The sequence below is a fragment of the Pelodiscus sinensis genome, chromosome 2 (genome assembly GCF_052426305.1).
Source record: "Pelodiscus sinensis isolate ZL-2025 chromosome 2, ASM5242630v1, whole genome shotgun sequence".
NCBI lineage: Eukaryota > Metazoa > Chordata > Testudines > Trionychidae > Pelodiscus > Pelodiscus sinensis.
The window spans coordinates 171,915,026-171,936,944 of NC_143053.1; the positions used below are offsets into that span (position 1 = coordinate 171,915,026).

The following is a 21,919-nucleotide window of genomic DNA, read 5'->3' on the forward strand; positions in this document are numbered from 1 at the left end:
TTATTTGCCTGTTGAATTTAGTTTAATTTGTCAGGTTTATACTTTCAAGCACATTATTTTAAATCCAGTAACTGTTGATATTGTGCAACTTTGAGTAGATATTTTGACAATATGGTGTTAAGTTCCTTATTAGCAATAGCTTTGGTACTACAGGCAGTCCCCGACTTACGTCGGATCCCTAGATACGAACAGGGTGAGGCAACTCCCGCACATGCGCAGCAGCATTCCCGGGGCTCGCTCACCTGGGTCCTAGGATCCTCCTCCTCCTCGGGCCGGCTCCGACTGGGGTCCCGCAGAGCTGCCGGGCAGAGGAAAAGTGCCTCCCCACGCCCGCTGCCCCCCCCCCCCCCCCCCCCCGGCCTCGCATCCTGCACGCCTCCCCCCTCCCCCCCTGCCAGCAACAGGCTGCTCCCTCCCCTGAGCAACAGGCTGCCGAACAGCAGACAAAAGCAGCCTCTCCGCCCCTCCTCCCCCTATACATGCTGGGCTCCCTGGGCAAACAAAGACTCCACCAAAACAAACAAAGTGCTGGCCTCATTGTGTTAGCAAAAAAAGGACCCTCCTCCTAGAACCCTGGGTGGTGTGTGGAAATAAAGCTATTAGCTCAAAGCATGGTGCAGAGCTGTTTGGTATTTGATGAGTTACTCCTTTAGTCCTGAGTTTGTCACAGGGACAGAAATAGATGTGAAATCTTCTGAACAGGGGAACAGACAGCAAAACAAACATTAGAGGGGAGTTAACCTTTCCCTATGCTATCCAAAACTAAAAAAAATGTTTGGCTAGAGTTTCCCCTACAATATGTACCAGTTCCGGCTTACATACAAATTCAACTTAAGAACAAACCTACAGTCCCTATCTTGTACGTAACCCGGGGACTGCCTGTAACTGCTTTCTTCTTAATAGTCTTAATAAATGGAGGGTTTTAAGTGCTATCGGATAAACTCTTTGGCAACTAAAAATGTGAGTTTGGGGAAATATACTAATAGGTGAACCTACCCTATCATTTTTGTCATTTTAAATTTATTTGCAGAGGCAAGCACATCCTAGATCTCCTTCTTTGGAAGCTTATTCTGTGGAGTTTTGGGGGGAGAAACTTTTTTTTTAATACGTAGGGCCCTTCATTTTCAATTTTTATTTTATTTATTTTTTGCTGGGAATTTATTGTTATTTATTACTACAACAATAAAAACAGGTGAAAATCAGGGGAAATCTCAAGTTGCAGTGGGGGAGGTCTAGGTTGGATATTAGGAAAAACTATTTTACTAGGAAGGTGGTGAAGCACTGGAACGGGCTACCTAGGGAGGTGATAGAATCTCCATCCCGAGAGGTGTTTAAGTCCCAGCTTGAAAATCTCTGGCTGGGATGATTTAGCTGGGGTTGGCCCTCTTTGGGCAGGGGGTTGGACTCGATGATCTCCTGAGGTCTCTTCCAGCCCTATAATTCTATGATTCTATATTAATATTTTTCTGGGTATATGTCAAGGTTTGTTTTGGTGGACAGAATGTATTTAGTAGATTAAAGCTTTGATTAATGGGATCTGCATGGTTTGCTGCAGAACTAAACCAGAATTCAAAACACAAGGCCACATCTGAGTTTTAAAAGCAATGTATATTTAATCCCCAATAAAAAATTTTTATATGACTAACCAGCTTAGTGCTGAAGACTCACAACTATCAGCCTGTAAATATTTACATTTAATAATTGGTCCCTACCACTTGCAGCACATACACTCAACTTTTTATCCTTTTCTCTTGTTTTTGATTTAAGCATTACAATATTTGTGTTTGAAGATTAATTCTGATATAGATTTTTATTTTCTTCCCATGTTAGTGTGTCAGATCTTTAAACCGTTATCTGTTAGCAGCTTGAAATGTGTATGTGCTGGATGTGAGATTCATCGGTTCGTGTGTCTGTCTGTTTATTGTTTGTATCCTAGATTAGTACATATAGCCTAATTTAGCAGGTAGATTTGCATATATAGACAAACTTAGGTATAATAGTAATACATGTATCTCATCCTAATAAAACAAGTTATTTTTATATCTATTTGAATGATACAAAAGTAGGGTGAAAATCAGAAATAAAATCTTACATTTTGTAAAAAGTGTGATTTTTTTTTCTTCATTCAAATTAGTTTAAACTGAAAACGAAAGGGCTTATTCATAGGCCAAATTGTCAGCCTCCTTCTGCAGACTCCCCCTTCCCCTCTCCGCCACAGCCTGAGATTCTGGGGGGCTGCCCCCCAGTGACTCTCTCTGCAGGCTTTCTGGGGGGGTGGATGAAACTCTGGGGGCTGCCCTCTGCTTCCAGTGCCGCTGCCTCTCCTCCTGCCCATGGCCTGCAGGGTGTCTGGGAGGGTAAGATTCTGGGAGCTGCTCTTGGCCTGCAGCCGCCTCTCCCATGGCCTGCAGGCTGTTGAGGTGGGGTTGAGGCTCTGGCCTGCAGACTGTCAGGGAGGGGAGGGCAGAACCAGGCGCAGTCTAGACGTGGTTCTTTTGAAAATAGAAGCCTTTTTCGAAAGATCCTTTAAATCTCAAAAAATAAGGCGAATGCCCTATCCCCTAAGCCAATCCAGAACCCACCCCACCTCTCTCCCTTCAGGACCTCCCTTATATCCTGTGCTGGTGGTCAGGTCGCTCCCACAGTGGGTGGGGGGGAAGGGAAGTCCTAGAAGCTGCCACACTCCGCTCCCCAGTCTAATGCCCTATCCCCTAAGCCACTCCAGAATCCAATCCACGTCCCTCCCTTCAGAACATCCCTTATATCCTGTGTTGGTGGTCCAGTGCCTCCCACGGAGGGCGGGGGGGAAGGCTGGGACTTGAACATGCTGGAGACAGGAACCGTATCCACTGCGCCACAGGAGGAACCCCGCAACCTCCCTACATTCTGATCCCCGCCCCCATCCTTCCTTTGTTCCCGGGATGCGAGCTCCGTCCCTTGGGAATCTGAGGGTGGCTGTCCGTGGGGGGAAGGAGGCGGACTTGGCTTGAACCCTCGAATTCTTGCTGCGGAGGAAAATGAAAAAATGAGGTTTACAGGATCTTTCAAAAAAGGCTTCTATTTTTGAAAGAACTGCATCTAGACTGTGGTTTCACTTTCGAAATAGCGTTTTTTCCAAAGAGTGCCATGACACGATTATGCAAATAAAGTGTGGGAAATTCAAATCCTGGCTTCATTTGCAATTTCGAAGTGTCCCTCTGTAGAAAGAGGGATGTAGTCTAGACATACCGATTGATAGATAGACTCATTCATCAGATCTGTATTTATCAGATACAGTCAGATTTGTTTTATCTTTTTGTTTGTTTGGTTTTTTTTGCAGAAAAACTTCACTGGCCTGAGCAAGAGCTCTCTAAAAAGTCAGTCTTAAATCCAGAAGAACATAAACTGATCAAGAATGAAAGCTGTCTTCAGCACCTGTCCTCTGGAATCCTTAAGGATATTTTCACAACAGGAACCAGCAGCTACAATGTCCTTCTGCAAAGTAAAGAGGAGAAAAAACACCTCTCCCAAAAGCTGTCATCTACCCACTACAAGAGGCACAGAAAGTCTACCAAGTCTTCTGCTACCTCGCGAGGCAACGAGCACCGCAAGATCAGAGTCCCATTACCCTTGCTCAGCAGTGGCTGGTATTGCACAAACAGGCAGCCATCCATCTTTATCGCTAGCCCCGTGTCTAGCAGTGTAAAGTTTACACACAGTATTTCTGTTGCAGGGAACAGCATAGGACTGCCATCTCGACCCAAAAGCAAGGCTAAGAGGCATTATTTTTCTAGTATGACAAAGACAAAGCAGCCTCAGTTGTCAAAAAGCCATGATAAAGAAATAGATGTCTCTGGCCGAAAACTCTGTATACTAACTGCCATCAAGCCCTCCAATGTGGAAAAAGAGAAGATTAAGTTCTTCAAGTCCGATTTTACCTATAATCCTCAATTTGAATATGCAAATCCTGCATTGCCAAACGTGTTAGCTAAGCACAGTCAAGCATCCAACAAGTTTCTTAAACAGGTAGAGTTATGGTTACACTCATTCCTTATGCATTCCTTATTATAGTACTTTTTTACCTATAGCATCTGGCTTTGTTTGCTTAGGTGAGAGAATCCCTCATTATCTCATAACAAACTACATTAAAATAGAGGTGGGGGTACAGAAATCAGGGCAGGGTTTTGGATGTGTGGGTGCTGGAGGGCATAGAGCTCGGTGTGGGCTGCTCGAAACAGAGGGTGGGGGGTGAGAGATATAGAACTCAGGGCAGGGAGTTTGGAGAAAGGGGCTGGGAGACTAGCCCCCCCCTCCAACCTGCAGCTGGTCTGGAAGGGGTTCAGGGTTCTGGGAATGGCTCCAACCTTTAGCTGCCCTCCAGCCTGCAGCTGGTTTGGGGCTGGGCCACAGTTCCCACTTCTGACCTCTTTTCAGCGCAGGGCCTCTCCTCTCCTCGCTGTGGTTCTCAGCCCTGGCTTCTCTTGTGGAGGAGCATCTCCTGGGGGAGACAGGGCTGTGCTACCCAGTCAGCCAGTCATCTTTCTGAAAATAAAGCCTTTTCCGGAAGATCCCTTATTCCTGATTTTAAGAGGAATAAGGGATCTTCCGGAAAAAGCTTTATTTTCCGAAAGATCCCGTCTAGACTGGCGCTTTTCTCCAGCAAAGCCCAGAGCCGTAAAAAAGCGGCAGCCATGTTCATGCAAATGCCACGGGAGATATTTAAATCCCCCGCGGCATTTGCAATTCCGACTGGTGTCATTCGCATCCCTTTTCCGGAAAAGGGTGCCAATGTAGACACAGCCCAGGTTTTTGGGGAGTGTTTAACAGAGAATCTAATATTGTAAGTGATGGTTACAAGCCCGGTTATTTTTCTGTAGGTTCTGTTTTTGTGAGTGGGGGCGGGCAAATTATTTCACTTCAAAACAACAAAGAAGTTCAGGGCAATTTTTTTTTAATTAGATTTAGGAAGAATTTTATACCCTGCACTTTCAAAACCACTTAAGTGTTTGAAGATCATTTTTATTGATTTGCATAGTTATCTTATTATATTTAGAGGTATAATTTGTAGTTGTATATTTAAAATATATAGTAATGTAACCCACTAACTCGGTTTTATTATGAAAAACAACTATAATTTATCTGCTTTGTTCTAAGACATGGCAAAAAACTTCTATTGAGGAGCACGTACAGGAAGCCTGAGGCAGAGTTTCTCTGCCCCGGGCTTCCTGGAATCAGCCACTGATCAGTTTGAACAGCAGCTGAATCTGGACGCCTGGGACAGAGCAGCTGGGGCGCTGCCGGGTAGGTCCCCGCAGCGCCTCACCTTGGCGCTGCGGGGACCAACCCGGCAGCACCCCAGCTGCTCTACCCTAGGTGTCCCCAAGTCAGCTGCTGCTGAAACTGATCAGCGGCTGATTCCAGGAAGCTGGTCAGTTTCAGCAGCGGCTGACTTGGGAACTCCTGGGGCAGAGCAGCTGGGGTGCTGCTGGGTTGGTCCAGTAGCGCCAAGGAGCGGCGCTGCGGGACCAACCGGCAGCGCCCCAGCTGCTCTACCACAGGCGTCCGTGAGAAAAGCCTGGTCTGCTGGGGGGGGCGCACTAGCTTCGCCCCCCAGCAGACTAGGGAGACGCAGGTGGCGGGACTGAGACGGGCCGCGGTCCCGCCGCCCACGTCCTCCGTGGCTTTGCTCCGCGTCTCCCTGGTCTTCTGGGCCCCCCCCCCAGCAGACCAGGGAGACGTGGAGCAAAGCCGCGGAGGACCCGGGCGGCGGGACCACGGCGCATCTGGGCTGTCCCGCCGCCCGCGTCCTCCGCGGCTTTGCGCGTCTCCCTGGTCTGCTGGGCCCCCCCCCAGCAGACCAGGGAAATGCGGAGCAGCTTTTCTCACCCCGGAGGATGCAGGCGGTGGGACCGCGGCACGTCTGGGCGGTCCCGCCGCCTGCGTCCTCCGGGGCGAGAAAAGCCCCGTTCGTAAGTACGGATCCGACATAAGTCGGATCCGCGTACCCCGGGGACTGCCTGTATTTGCCTTTTTCTTTCTTTTTCTGCCTTTTTAAACAAGTATTCTTTTGCTCTTTGAATTATTTTAGAAGCATTAACATAGATGATTGCAAATAAGTAACTGCAAATTCAGGTCTTTTCCTTCTATAACCAATAAAGCAGCTTTATTACTAAATTGTGCAGATTGCACTTAAATTAAAAAAGAATTGGTGATACTATGAAAAAACAATTCAGCATGGAATGTTGGAATTTTTTTTTTAAATGACACCTTAAAAATATTTTTTGTGAAGACTGCATATACAGAAACCTATGAAATATCTTTTTAAAGGTTTGATTTCTTCCAGACTATTTCAGTAAATCAAAGCAGTGTAATAATGAATGGATGCCTTTTCTGATAGTGAATGGGTCCTCAGCAATTTGATGTTCATTTTTAAGGACTGACATGTTACTGTAAGCTTTTCTACTTTATAACTAAATGTGGAGAACCTCAAATTTTTATGTCATATTACAAAAGCAATGAAGTGAATTGTGACATTTCTGATGGTTTCTGTTTAGTCAGAAACGGAACAAGGGAAAACTGTTCTTTTCAGATAGAGCTGTGACTAGCTTGATGAAATTAATTATTTTACGTGATTGAAATTGTAAGGAACACCATGTCAAGTCTTACTTGTTAAGAAATTGCATAAACAAATTCTGGACTTTAACTAACAAATATCAGCAGTCATATCAATCCCAGCAGATGGCACTATTTCCTTTTATTAGCTATAGAAAATTTCATGCAGATTTGAATTTAGTCTCTAAGGGTACATCTACACAGCAGTGTTTCGGAAAACTGACATTATTCCAAAATAACATAGTCCCTGTCTACACTAGAAGCAGTGATTTCGACAATGTTGAAATGTCGAGCTGGAGGACTTCTTACTCTGACTCCTGTAATCCTCATTTTACAAGGAGTAAGGGAAGTCGGAGGAAGAGTGCTCTAACTCGGACTTCCTGCTGTGTAGACAGCACCAAAAGCTGCATTAAGCTATTTCAACTTAAGCTACACAATTGACGTAGCTAAAATTTGTACCTTATTTCAGCTTTAGCCCTGCTGCGTAGATGTACCCTTATAGATTTTATCCAGATGAACTATATCATATTATACAAAATGACTATCAGTAATAGCTTTACTAAGATGAGGCCATACAGGTTGTTACCTCACTTCAGTGTGAACTGAAAGTCTTAAAAGTGAGTTTGGGAAGAGAAGAGGGAACACCCTATAGTCTTCCATAGTGACGGATACATTCTGAAGCGATAGTTCAGTTCTTGTGAACTAGTTAACAAACAGTACCCAGTATGTCAAATAAGTACGTAGTGAAACACTGCTATGTACAGTTCCTAATGCATTTTTTCTATAACAGGACACAACTCCCCACCTCCCCCCAATGTATTTGCAACTTTTTCTGACTTTGATTTGTTAACATGATTATTTTTGAAGGACTCTCTTTTTACAAAAGAAACCACATACATTTTAAAAGCTTACACACGGTTGGCTTCCTGGAATGTAACACTGTTTACTGGATCTCCTGACTATGGGTATGACTACACTGTGTTTTATTTTTCAGAAGAGGTATACAAATAGCGCTTGCATTTGCATGCCTTCTTCTGTTTTTTTCCCTGGAAGAGGCTTTTCTGCCGTTTGGCCCCATCTACATAGGGCCAAATGTCAGAAAACCCCTCTCTTTCGAAAGCTCCCTTCTTCCTCGTAAACAAGGTTTACAGGAGCTTTCGAAAGAGGGTTTTTTTCCCAGCATTTGGCCCCATGTAGATGGGGCCAAACAGCAGAAAAGCCTCTTCTGGGGAAAAAAACATAAGGAGGCATGCAAATGCGAGCGCTATTTGCATACCTCTTCCAAAAATAAAACACAGTGTAGCCATACCCTTAGTCTTTGTAATGGTCTTTTGGTCTTTCTTTCAGCTGTGTGCTAGAGAACGGTGCTCTGTCCCATCTTTGCAGGTACTGCCCTGTGTGCCTGTGCTCTGGGCTCTCTGTACCTTACTATGGCGCTGTGGGATAACTGCCAGGTTTTCCTCAGGCCGCAGAGACAGAAACACGGGTAGTGTAGTAGTTATGGAAACGCAAACTCAATTGATACATGGCTATGTCATGCGCACAACCCAACCACATTTATTATAATTAGAAGACTTACCTGGTGTTTCAATGGACGGGGACTCAGAAAAGGAGGCCAGGAGCATGGGGATGCTGGTGTCAACGTGGGGGAGGTTGAGGAGGGGCTCAGGGCAGAGGGCTAGGGATGTGGGAGGGTGCAGTAATAAGGTTGGAGGAATGAGGACAGCCCAGGGTAGGGGTTGAGGGTGCAGGAGTTAGGGCTGGGGGGTGAGGAGGGGCTCAGGGCAGTGGGTAGGGGTGCAGGAATCACTGCAGGGGGTTGGAAGGAGGGGGAGCTCAGGCGTGGGGGTGGGTGGCTCAGAGCAGAGGATTGAGGTGGGCACTGGCTTCTCCCCGGGGGCAGCCCAAGGGGTGGGGACCACATACTCCACCTTCTGGCTTGTCCCTGGGTCAGCCTGGGGGTGGGGAGTGCGCACACTCTGCCCACCAAGTCTGGCCATAGATCGCAGAGCATTTTACAACGTTTTCAGATAGGGGGATAGAGGTACAGAAAGGTTCAGTGACTTGCCCAAGGTCATACAACAAGCAGTTGAACCCAGGTCTCCTGACTCTGAAGCCAGTGCTCCACCCACAGGTTTGCAGAGACTCCCATGCCAAGCGTTAGTGATTGGAGTTTCCTGTCATTGAGAGCTTCATTTGTGTTCAGTGTTCTTAAGAAATTTCCTCATTATTATTTATAATGAAGTAGTAGCAGAAAATATTGCATTCTGATTTGTTAAATGGCAGAGCATTTTCCTGGGATAGTATTCTATGTCAAAGCTGCTTTTATTTGCTAAATTGCCTCAGAGGTAGTATTAACATTCCTCTATAAACAATGTCACAGTGCAGGATTATCTACTAAAGATTACCTATAATTGCATTTACTAAATCTCTCAATTTTCCTTTATCTGTGAGCTTTCATGATGTGAACTAACTTTCTAAGTGCCAGGCATTAGATATATTTTCATCCACAACCTCAAATCTCTTCTCATTCCCTTTGTCATCACTCTGATTTATTGTGCTGTTTTCATAGATCATCCCGTCCCTAGCTGTAGAGATTCGTTCTTATGCTCATCCTCTTTGACATTGGCTGTCAAGATTCCTTCCAGCTCTCCCTCCTCCTTATTCATCTCTGCTTCTTAACAAGGGTTAGTCCCCACCCCGAGATCTGTTTTTTCATTTTTTTTAAAAAGTTGAACTGGGACTAGTGTGTATTTGTATGGAGATGGGCTGCCCGTTGTGTCTGAAACAGCAGGGCCAACATCCACCTTGGCCCCAGGGCAAGGTGTGTATGTGTGGGAGGGCAGCTCTGCACTTCGGGAAGGGGCAGAAAAGAGGGCAGCCGCTCTTATCACCGCCCAGACTGCAGCATGCCCTTTCACCGTCAGCCCTCAGAGTCACACAGAGTGGCTCTCCAGCAGCAATTCAAATGGGGCCAAGGCTCCGGCTCCTGCGCAGTATTAGTAGCCAGGAGCTCTGGGCCTCTTTGAATTGCCAGGCCCCAGGGCAACTTCCCTCTTTTTCCCCCCTTTGTTGGCAGGCTGGATCTGAGGCATCTCTCTAAGCCCTGATGAGATACTTGGTTCTGGCAGAAACAGTATATTGAAACCACTGCTGGGACATCTCTCTCAAGGGTTCTTAGCATGAGGCTAGGCCTGCCTTTTACTGCCATTTCCACATCCCCCCAACAGAGATGATTCTGGTGCCACATGCTGCTTCTGACTCAGCATGTGGTAAAAAAGAAATGAAAAGGAAAGTCCTTAAGTGGTGGTTAGGCTAGAAAATAGGAGAACAAAAGAAATTTGGGAGAATTTTGGGAGTAGGAAGCCATATAAAATAAAGCTTTTTGTAAAGCTTCTATTTTTAATTAAAATAAGTTGAGTGATCGAAGCAGGGGACAGGAATCAGGATTTCTCGATTTCATTCCTGGCTCTGTTATTGACTTGCTATGCAACTTTGAACTAGTTATTTACCATCACATTTACAAAAGTGGCTACTAATTTGTCTGCCTTCATTTTTGGTGCGCTCGTCTTGCAACTTCTAGGGCTTGGAAGTGCAGGGCACCCACAACTCCAAGTGCGGTCAAGGGGAGTTATGGGTGTTCAGTACTTTCTGAAAATCAGTCCTCAGGTATCTTAAATTGGGCTTTCAGAAACTGAGGCTTCCAAAATGTTGGCCTGACCGTAAACTGGGCTCCACTTCTGACAACTTGGGCCTGACCCTATCTGTGCTTCCGTTTCCCAGCTAGTAAATAGGAACAATTATGACCTTCCTGAGTAACCCATAAGAATGCAGAGAAGCCAATTTTAGAATTTAAAATATGAAACGTTTTCATGAGGATTTATTACAATTTTGATCTCATTATTTGTGAGCTTTTTAAAGACAATATTGTAATAAGTAATCACACAGAGTAATTTTAGATTTACAAGGATAAAAGGGCACATGCATTTTGCTGATGCAGCATATTATGGCTTCTTGGGGAGTTGCATTGTTCTGCCTTTGGCCTCATGACTAACAACCCACTCACACTGTGTCAGGATCCTAGCCTGGAATTTTCCCTATTGTTCATTCTTGCTTACACATATTACTGTGATTATTATATAAGTAATGTACTATTATTACTATTTATTATTATTGTTGTGATTAAATTATGAAGTTTAACATGGTTGTGGCAGAAAGTTTTAGGGTCTGATCCAGCTTTCAGTTGAGAAGTTCTAATTGGCGTTTATGAGAACGGTATTGTACCCACAGACAGATTCTGCTGTAGGGATATAAGCGAATAGCTGACTAGACGACTATCCAATAAGCAAAAGCTTTTTGGATAGCTGACTAGTCCCTCGACTAGTCGCTTTCCTCCCCACCTCCCTCTGAAGCCTCTACCGGGGGCCTCAAGGGTGGGGTGGGGGAGAGCAGGAGCCAGTGCTGGGGGGAGCCGGCCTAAAAGAATTTTGGGCCTAAAAGCCTGTTCCCCCCAGCACCATCTCCGTGGGGGGCAGGAGAGGCAGGGTGGTAGCAGGGACGGGGTGTGAGCTGGGAATCAGCTGATTCTCGGCTCATGCCCAGTCCCAGATGCTGCGCGTCTGCTTTTTAAATTCATTAAGAGCCAGTAGACCTGGCGTGAGCCCAGATTCAGCTGGCCCTGTTGATTAAACGAAATTTAACATGCCTCTTCTGCTGACCTAATGCTGAATAGTATTATATTGTGCAAGGAGTTCATTCATTGTGAATTTAAATCCTTATTTCCAACATCTTAATGTATTTTAGTAAAATCAATCCATTATTCATTTTTTGAAAGGTGGAATTGAATAGATGTGGGCTGGGAAATAGAATAAGGGACTATTGGTCAATTAAGTTTAATTGTGAATGCAAATCTCTGTTGCATGTTCAGAGAGATTTGATGCCTCAGAGACTATAAATAGATGCTCAATTGTTAGGATTTAAGGTGCTTAATTTACAGACTTCATTTAATTTCCTTGTTTCAAAAACTTTAAGGAAAAGTTTATGCCAAACGATAAAATATTAAAGGAGATATTCTGTTTACATGAAAGAGTGAAATTAAATTGCTCAGTGAAACCAATTTAATTATACATATAGCAACCAATAGGCAACATGAATATCTTGAAAGATCTAGTATGCTTTACAAGAAATTGAAGAACTGTAATAACAAATTATTGAGGTTATTCAGTGAAAGTAAACTGCATTCCTATACATAGGAAACTTTTTTTTTTTTATAAATGATTCGTACAAGCATGAGAGCACACATCAGAATCTGCACAGTGACAGGAAAACATCCATTTAAAATGAGTATCAGAAGATGGCTAGAACAAGTTAAGAATTCAGCCTTAAAAAAAAAAACTTGGAAAAAGCACACAAGTTCTCTAATAAACAAATTAGACTGTTAACTTTGCTTTTATCCCATGATTCTGAGAGTTGTTAGTAGCCAGCAATTTTCACTGAAGTTAGCACTGTATGTAGACTGGACCTCAGTGAGAGAAGAAGTGTTAAACACAGAATGCTCAAGGAGCTTAAATTGCACTTTCAGTAGGGCGACTATCCTACCATCCTACCATCCTGAGTTGAATGATTCTGCAACAGCATTTGTCTTGGATTCTCTGCAGCATTGCTCTGCACCTGCCTGAGTCTCCAGGGTGGTACCAGTAGGGTTGTCATGTGTCCAGTTTTTAATCAGCTGGGTCATGGTAAGAGATGCCCAGAGAGCCTGCGTTCCTGTGGGGAGCCCTGGAACCTCCAGCTGCCCTGGGAGGGGGGCATGTACGCAGGCTTGCAGGCTACTCTCAGGCACCGTGTTCCCTCCACACCTTGGTGGAGTGTCCGAGTCTCCCCACAGTTGCCTGAGCATTCTGGGAAGCTCTTATCATAGCCCAGCTCCATCTTCTGAAAGAGGAGGAGCAGGAGGCTTCTACATGTGTCCTGCTTTGCCTTCTGTAAAGGTGATCACCCAATGCACAGGCCTTGTGATTGCTCTTATGCTCAAGGGTTTTACCCAGAAAGCATAGGCTCTAATTATAAACATTTGATCCGTGAGATGCAAGCAAATTATTCCCACCTTTAAGGCACTCATATTCCTGCCTTTAAAACAAAAACAAACTAGTGGATAAACTGTTTGAGGTAATTTTTAAATTAGTCAAATTGAGCTGACCATATGCAAGAAAAATACCTCCGTTATTAATCTAGGCCGATTCCTTTAAACTTTATCCCTCTCTTGAACACTGAGCGGTATGGCTATACACTCATTCCAGGGCTCGGACAACATCACCGTAACTACAAGAGCTGAAGTAAAGTGTTTTTTTATGATATTGTAAACCTGAGGCTTTGTCTACACTACAGAGTTTTCAGCAAAATGGCCATGTCATCACCGCCATGTTGCTAAAATCAGGTGGTATAAATGCTGTTTGTTGGCACTTTTGCTGACAAAATACTCCCAGTGACTATGAACGGGCTTCACGTTGTTAACGGGAGAGCATTCCTGCTGGCAGTGAGCTGTTTACATTGCCACTTGCCATGGAAAAACTTTTGTCTTTTGGGGAAAGAGGTGGGGCTTTTTAAAACACTCGTGAATGACAAAAGTTTTGACCAAGTATCAGATTAGTGCATGGCTTTCTGCTGTATATATTCTCACACATGCATATATAATCACTTCAGGTTTTACAAGAAAATCTTTTTAAAAATTAAAACATATAATCTGCTACTACTAACTGTTATGGTTGTTGGTAATGTGACCTGGTCCAGTTCCCATTGAAATCAATTACAAAAGTCCTGTTGGCTTTTTGGGGAACAGAAAAAAATGCTTTAAGTGTTCTGTTGCAGGTTATCCTGGGGCATGTCTGAAGGGGAGGCCAATGGTGACTTAAAACTCACCTTTGCATTCCCCTGATCCTGGAATTGCTGTGAGCTGGGCTAGTTATCCAGCATAAATTAGAGCAACTGAGGGTTTCTTTAATGTGTGTCAGCTGCAAATGGCCTCCATGAGCTGAAACTGCAGCTAGTATGTGGCATTAATATGGTATGGGGCCTTCTGAGTACTGTTTTTGCTCTGCTTTAGCAGCAGGCGAGAATTGGGGGTGCTGTAAGACCTTCTTCAAGTAGTACCTCCCTGGTCCAGCACCCTTGCGGCCTAACCAGTCCCAGACCACAGAATCTGCCAGATGTGGGGAGGTCAATGCCAGCCCCTCTGCTGCTGCCAGCTGTGGGGCCTGCTCTGGTGGCAGCAAAGGAACCAACATTGACTGAGTGGGCATTCGGGGAGGGTGGGGGCGCTCAAGGGAAGAGGCAGGATGAAGGCAGAGCCCGAGGAGTGCAGCCCTGCAGGACCACAACAAGCCCCGTGGCAATCAAGTTGAGATCCTAGGCCCCGCCACCAGCTGTGGTGCTGCACTCTTAGGCCCCAACCGCTGTGGAGCTCCACAGCCACCCTGCTTCTTCCTCTGAGCATCCAGGAGCCCAGCATGCCTGCAGCGGGGCTGCCCAGTGCAGCCAGGAGCTGGGTATGTAGTGGGGGGACTGGCAGGGCAGTGGGGCTGCTGGGGGAAGGGAGGTGGCTAAGAGGCCGGTCCAGAACTGGAGTAGCCAGTAGCATTGGGGCAGATATGATCTCCCTGGTCCAGAGAAATCCCTCATCTGAGACTGGTCAGGTCCCAGGGGTGCAAGACCAGCGAGGTCCAACCTGTAATATATAGATATATCCTTTCCCCCAGCACCTGTGTAAAAAGAAAAAAAGAGAGAGAGAATTGCTTCTTTAGAGCTAAGTCACTCTCTTTGAGCCACTTAAAGAATGCTTCATGCATATCAATATATTGTGTTCCAGTGATGATTGCTTGGCATTGCTAAATTTTAGTTAAAACAAAACAAGACAGTAGCTATTTAAGTTTCCAAATGAATCATATATTATAAACAGTAAGTCAACCCGCAAGTTCACCAAATATCAGAATAATCTATTTGAAAACAGTGTGCATAGTCATCTTATTATCATAGTGTGCTGCTAGTCATAGAATTTTTTAAAAAGTCTTGAGTTTCCTGTTGTTATTAGTGGCACAAGAATTATATTTGCAGCATTAATATGGTAAGGCTCAGTCCTGTTCTATTCTGTTTCATATAGGTTCTTAAAGTATCATTGTAGCATCTGGCACCTTCCAGTAGTACACTAAGGCTTCACAATGTAACTAACATTGGTCACGTATGGTCCCATCTTGCTTTTATCCTCTCCCCAAGGAAAGGTGCTGAGTTCCTTCTAACTTCAGTGTGAATAGAAGACATTGAGCTCTTCTTCAGGGAGGTTCCAGCATCTTGAAAGAGCAGGCCTAGAACCAGCCACACAGTTTGCAGATGCAACTCTCACAATTAAAACATTACAGTCTCATTTTTGCAAGACAAGAAGGCTATGTCTGCTCTTCAAGATTATAGCTCAAGTTAATACACCCAAATGAGGGTTGCCAGGTGTCCGGTTTTGAACCGCACAGTCCAGTATTTGAGCTTTCTGTTCAGGAAACAACTTGAGAAAATATAAATGTCCGGTATTTCTAAATAAAATGTAATGTAGATTGTGATGTAATGTCAAGTATGTCCGGTATTTTTGTTGAAACCATCTGGCAACCCTAACCCAAACTAGTTTAATCTATCTAGCTCAGATTCTGAAATAGTGAAGCTATCGGAGCATGCACTTCAGCTAAGCCTGTAGTACTTGTGGGGTAACCCAGTTTGAAGTATGTGCTGCTTCACTTCATTACTCTGGGACCTGAGAGCGCTAGATTAAAGCTAGCTCAGGGTATGTCTACACAAGGTGCAAGCATGCTCAGAGATTCTTACTCAAGGACAGTGTTTCCTGTAAGCTGTGTGCTTGTGCGGCGGCTCAGGAGAGATTCAGTGCTGCCTGGCTGATTAGCAGAGCACCCACAGCTAGGTTTGTTTCTCATGGTGGTGCACATTCACACATGCCTCAGTGCACATAAAAATGTGTTTCGCACATGGATGGAAAAAATATGCATGTGGGTGGAAAAGATTAGCAGAAACATTGCTCAAGTTCCACTCCTGCTTGGTGGTGCAGTCCCTGAAATCCCTCTCAGATTACTTGTATTTGAGGGCACTCAAAACAGGCCTTACGTAAGGGAGAAGCAAGAAATATTGGAGGTAGGGTTGCCAGATGGTTTCAACAAAAATACCGGACACACTTGACTTTACATCACAATCTACATTACATCTTATTTAGAAAATATTGGACATTTATATTGTCTCATTTATTTTTCTCAATTTGGTTCCCAAACAGAAAGCTCAAATACTGGACTGTCCGGTTCAAAACCAGACACCTGGCAACCCTAATTGGAGTAATACATTTGTAATGATGAGACATCATCGTAAATGGGTTGTTTTCCATAAACTGTCCAGAGCCGCATTGGCAACTATCATAGTTTTATCACAAGTCTCATATTATTTTAGGTTTGTCTGAAAGCTCCAGCTCTGTGAGTCTTGTGATCATATGATAATCTCAGCTTTTTAAAAAAAAGCTCTGATGGTTGAAGAGAAAAGCTTGAAAATGAGACCCAGTCAAACCCTAAAGGCTCAAAAAACAACAGAGAAATTAAAAAACTCAAACTTTTTTTTTTTTAAATCTCATAATAGTTAAGCCAGTTCCATGTTTGTTTGTTTGTTTTTAACATTTGTGGTTGGCATTACTGGCAATGATATGCTGGTTGAAATTCCTAGGAGCTCCTTGTAAACATTCTCCCAGCTAGCTGAATTCTTGCCTCTGAGGGAATTCTCTTCCCTGCTTTTACTAACCCTAAACTTAAAGCATCCATCTTAAATTTAACATATGCCTGAAATCCATAAAAAAGTCTTAATGAGTATTTTATTATCTTTGGAGTGGGCATATTGAAAACAAATTGCAACAGGCTATCCCTATCTCCTGCAAGATCTTCAACCCACATTAATCTCAGTTCCCTTCATGCAAGTTGAACACTGTGCTGTGCTATCTATATTTCAGTTCTGTTTTCAGCAACAAAGCATACATATTTAGGGTATGTCTACATGGTAGCGCGTACCTTGAAATAAGCTGTTCAATTTTTGCTATGCAAATTGCATAACTTATTTCAAAATAGCTTATTTTGAAATTTGGCGCTGTGTCTACACAGAGCTAAATTTTGAAATAAATCACTATTCTGGTATCTTCCTTAATCCTTGTGCAACAAGGTTTACGGGAAGCCAGAATAAGAAGCCTGTAATTGCAAATGTATTTCAAAATAATGGACTTCTTGTGTAGACAGTACAGAATGCTATTTCAGGATAACGGACTTACCCTTACAGATAAATACACTGAATATCAGTTTGCCAACCAAGTGGTTTTTATCTCCTTCTTTTCTTGGTGCTTCTGAAAAAAAATACTCCCATGCTGAAATAGGAAAACTGAGAAAAGATTTCCCAGTCCTTTATCACTCGTCTCTCCAAACACATACAACCATTGCACAGAAGGTTTAAAATATCAGGAAGACATCAGGAATGCTTAGTTATGATTCAGCGTTTCTAAATTTAAAAACATGAAGAAATAAAAGGGTGATTGTAATCATGCTTAACATTTATACTTTCCTGGGAAAATGAATGAGAAAAGTGCTAACTCCTTAACCCTCAGAACATTCCTGTAAGACAGGTGAAGACATACTTTCATCTTTGACTTGCAGGTGCAGACATTGAGACAAAGAGGCCCAGATTTTCATGGTATTTAGGTGCCTACCTCCTATTGAAGAACTGGGTTTACATGATTTTCCCAATGTCATTGAAGGAATTGATTTCCATTTACTGAGCTAAAACCAGGTGTGTGTGTTGCAGGTGATGTGCAAAGGAGTCTAAGATGAGCGAACACGATTCCTGAACTTTTCTTAAGGCATTTGGATTCATTCATGGCTCTGAGGACAACAGAAGTTTTTAGCTTATATGTAACTACTGGGCTACGTCTAGACTACATCCCTTTTTTGTAAAAGGAATGTAAATTAGACGTATCGCAATTGCTAATGAAGCGGGGATTTAAATCTCCCCCGCTTCATTAGCTTAAAAATGGTTGCCGCTTTTTTTACGCACTGAGCTTTGTCGGAAGAAAGCGCCAGTCTAGATGCTGATCTTGCGGAAAATAAAGCCTTTCCAAAAGATCACTTATTCTTCTATGAATACGTCTAATTTACATTCCTTTTATGAAAAAGGGATGTAGTCTAGACGTAGCCCTGGAGTTTAGTAGTGCATTCCATAAAAGATAGAGGGAAAAAAACCAGCCATTCGCTCCATAACTGCAGAGGTAATACAGTCATCAGAATCTTATTGCACTTATTTCTGATATACTTTTGTCTTTTACAGTCTATCAATATTATGGAACGGACATTGCAGAAATATGGAAGCTATGAAAAGTTTGAGCAAGCCACCGGAGGCAGCCTGCTGCCAAAAAGTCGCATCTGGAATCACGTCAGGAAATACATGGTGAAAGAAGGCTGCCTTGGTGAGGTAGGATGCACAAAATGTCAATGAAAACCACAGAATCAGATAGAAGAGACCTTGTCAATATAGACATGCTGCTTACATTATAACCTTTAAAACTATAAAACCATTCTAGATTTTCAATGAGCTAATAATGTGGCTTCCAATTACTTTCCTTGGGAGATTATTCAATGGTGCAATAGATCTCATCAGGAACCTTTCCTGCTACTGAATTATTCTTGATTTTGGTCAAGTATTTGGAGGTATATCCTAAATAACAACTCTCCTTCCTTGTCCCTTCAGTTATATGTAGAGTAGCACATCCCCACTTTGTCACCAGAGTGTATGTCTGCCCCAACCATGTTGGATTTTTCTAATGCTGTATCATACCACAAAATTCCTCTAATTTGCAGTCATCCTTTATTGCAAGGCTTTTTTTTATCTGCTTCCTATAATATTTCTTCTTCCTGTTGTATACATTTATGCTGAATTAATTTTAAAAAGGGGTGCTATGCTGGATCTTGAATTTTAGTGGATAGACTTCATTGGTTTGTCCTGTCTTATATTCATGTCAGGAATGAAAAAAATGTTATTTATATGTATAAATCAAGCATTCATTCCTGAGACACGTATATACACAAATACATGCACACATACATACACACACAATGGGTAAAATTTACCCCTGTGGAGAGAGACCATGCAAAGACTCTGCATCATTTAATCTACCAGACTAGGATTTAACTGAGTATTAAGTGGCCCATTAAACATCATAGTGCAGCAAGATAGCCCACTAAGGGTACGTCTAGACTACCGCGTTTTGTCGACGGAAGTTTTGTCGACAGATACTGTCGACAAAACTTCCGTCGACAAAGAGCGTCCAGACACATTGAGTTCTGTCGACAAAGCAAGCTGCTTTGTCGACAGAACTCCGTAGTCTGGACGCAATGTTACAGGCAAGAATACCTTCTGTCGACAGAGTTCTGTCGACAGAAGGTGTTATGCCTCGTAAAATGAGGTATACCAGCGTCGACAAAACTGCTGAGTTCTGTCGACGTTATGTCGACAGAACTCAGCGGTAGTGTAGACGCTGGTATAGTTTTGTCGACAAAAGTCCACTTTTGTCGACAAAACTAGGTAGTCTAGACACACCCTAAGTCTTCCCACTTCTATAGGGGTATGTCTACACATCAAAGTTATTTTGGGATACCAGAGGTATCCTGAAATAGCTACACCGCGTCTTCACAAGCCACCCGTTATTTCAAAATATTTTTTGAAATAATGGGCGCGCTATTTCAGCATCCCGGTAATCCTCATTCCATGAGGGTTAAGAGATGTCTCGAAATAGCACTTTATTTCAAAATAAACTCAAAATAAGCTACTCAATTTGCATAGTGCAAATTGCATATCTTATTTTGAGTTTAGAGTGAAGTGTACACATAGCCTAGGTCACCTTTAAAGATTATAAATGGTTTCTTTAAAATCTTAGTTTAAATATATTTTTAAGTCTGTATATATTGTCAATTTACGTACCTATTTCAAGGGTTTTCTCTTTTTTTAATTTACCTTCTCTAGCTTCTAGTAATATGTAAGTTTCCAATAAATGATCTAAAAAGAAAATTATTTTCTCTTTTTTCTGTTTGTTTTCTTTGTGCATTTGAAAGTACTTTTTGTTCAGTCAGTTCCACTTTTTCCCCCGCTGTAAGTCAGTTAGATTCCAATTCTGTTGTCCGATTTGCATGTCTGAACCCTCAGAGTCCCACTGAAGTCAGAAAGGATTCACAAAAGCACAGGAGAATAGAACCTTTCTAGACACACACAAATTTAGCACATGGGTAATTTGCCTCTTTTTGGGAAGAACCATGCGAGGCATGTGACCGAGTCCAGGTAGAATGCTGGGAGAGTGGGAGGCAGCATAGAATAGGCAAAAGCAGGAAAGGAAAAAAAAACTTTTATGCCTCATGCCTTCATTTCTCTTTAGATTGTAGTTCATCTCACTGAGGACCTGCTCTCTCGTGCCTCAATGACAGTGGTGAATGGCCGCCCAACTCTGACTATCAATGTTTCCACTGCACGTGAACACTGGCTAGAAGGGATGCTGAGGCATGAAATAGGTATGGACACTTGCTATGAATTCTTCATGTGGGAGAGACTATGTACATTCCTATGTATAGTTTTGCATTACACTGATAATGTTCTAGGCATTGGATAAACCAAAAGGAGGCATGGCTCCTGCCACAGAGATCTTATACTGGAGATGTGGTAAAGCATAAGAATGTACTATTTGTAACTGTAGCATACAGCAGAGTTAACTCACCAATCTAGGACCTTGAGATATGTAGATGCAAGAAATGTTGCCAGTGGAACACAAATCTGTGCAAGTCCCCTCTGATTTTGAGTTATTTGGGAAGAGGATAAGAAAACAAACAACACAGGATAGATGTGTAGCAGTCACTTTGCTTAATGCACTACAGATAGGAAGGCACTCAGATACTATAGTAATGGTGGACAACAATTGGCCTGCAGGGTGGGCATGGTTCAGTAGGAGCTGCAGGAAATGGCACAGACCAGGACACTGCTGCCTGCAGCTCTTATCTGTGAGCCACCCCTGCACTACAGTGATGAGCATGGTATAAAAACCTCTATAACATAGAATAGTTAGGAACGTTACAAACATTTAGCCCAGGATAATAGAGAGTTTCTCAAACTTTTTCTAGGTTTTGGATGAGCCTGTCCCAGTGTAGCAGAGCAAGTCCAGTTGAAATCCAGTGGCCTTAACCGAGTTACTCTTTTAGGTTTTGTTCCCAGTGTCATAACTATCCTCTTGTTAGAGGGCAACAGCCTCTTGTACAACTGCAGCAATGCTCTGCAATTGGCCTCATAGGAATAGAAAGACTAGTGCAGCATGAATCTTCCCTCCTCTAGTCTCCCCACTTTTCATCCACAGCAAGGCCTTGTCCAAACCAGAGAAATTTGGTGGGTTATGCACTTTTGAAAATCTCCCTGCAGGGACATAGGAGAGGTTCAGTGGGACTTGTGCTCCTAAATCCCATAAGTCCTTTTAGACCTCTCCACTGGAATCACCCTGGGACTCCCTGCAATGCTGGAGCTTAGATGAATGCTGTTCTACTTGCTTAATTACCATCAGTTAAATTCTCCACTGTTGTCAAGGCCAAAGTTACCTCTTTCCTGGTCCCTCATTGTGCCAATAGGTGAGAAGCCTTAAGTTGGGTCCAAATCAGAGTTTCCATATGGGTTGCCATTGTCTCCCTAGATGGCTCTGCCCCCTTTCCTCCCCCCGTTTTTTAATTGCCTTGGGTCACCAAGTCTTCCTGAATTGTCAAAATGGGTCCCCATCTGGAAAAGGCTGGGAACCGCTGATCTAAACTTAGTTATTTCCTCAAGTAGCTAGTTAGGCTATTATTTGAGGGACTGGTTATTACTCTTCTAAGCTCCATTCTTCTTTCCTTTTAGGAACTCATTATTTTCGAGGTATTAACAACAACAGCCAGCCTTGGTGCAACTGGAATGGACGTAAAAAGCTTGGGTTAAAACCAATCAACCCTACCGAGGAAGGCCTAGCCAGTATTCACAGCGTCCTGTTCCGAAAAGACCCCTTCCTGTGGCGGGCTGCCCTTCTCTACTATACTGTCTATCAAGCTAGTCAAATGTCCTTCAGTCAACTCTTCCAGGATGTGGGGAGGTTTGTCAAGGACCCCAACACTAGGTGGGATTACTGTGTACGAGCCAAGAGGGGGTGGACTGATACTTCCCAGCCAGGTTGGTTTTCTCTGCAGCTTGAGCACATTCCACCTCC

The 21,919-nt window shown here is 43.4% G+C and overlaps 1 protein-coding gene across 4 annotated transcripts in view; it reads left to right on the top strand.

The window, feature by feature from the left end:
• The window catches only part of MATCAP2 (microtubule associated tyrosine carboxypeptidase 2), a 59,072-nt gene that overhangs the window by 20,008 nt on the left and 17,145 nt on the right, over positions 1–21,919 (top strand). For 2 of the 4 annotated variants that reach the window (XM_025185157.3, XM_014574072.4), the window contains 5 exons: positions 3,320–3,626; positions 3,713–4,005; positions 17,986–18,129; positions 20,084–20,216; positions 21,577–21,882. In XM_025185157.3, coding sequence (XP_025040942.3) covers positions 3,395–3,626; positions 3,713–4,005; positions 17,986–18,129; positions 20,084–20,216; positions 21,577–21,882 — 1,108 coding nt within the window. In that variant the 5' untranslated portion in view covers positions 3,320–3,394. Of the gene's footprint in view, positions 1–3,319; positions 4,006–17,985; positions 18,130–20,083; positions 20,217–21,576; positions 21,883–21,919 lie in introns of all 4 variants that reach the window. The other 2 variants (XM_025185156.3, XM_006124058.4) reach the window with 1 other exon arrangement.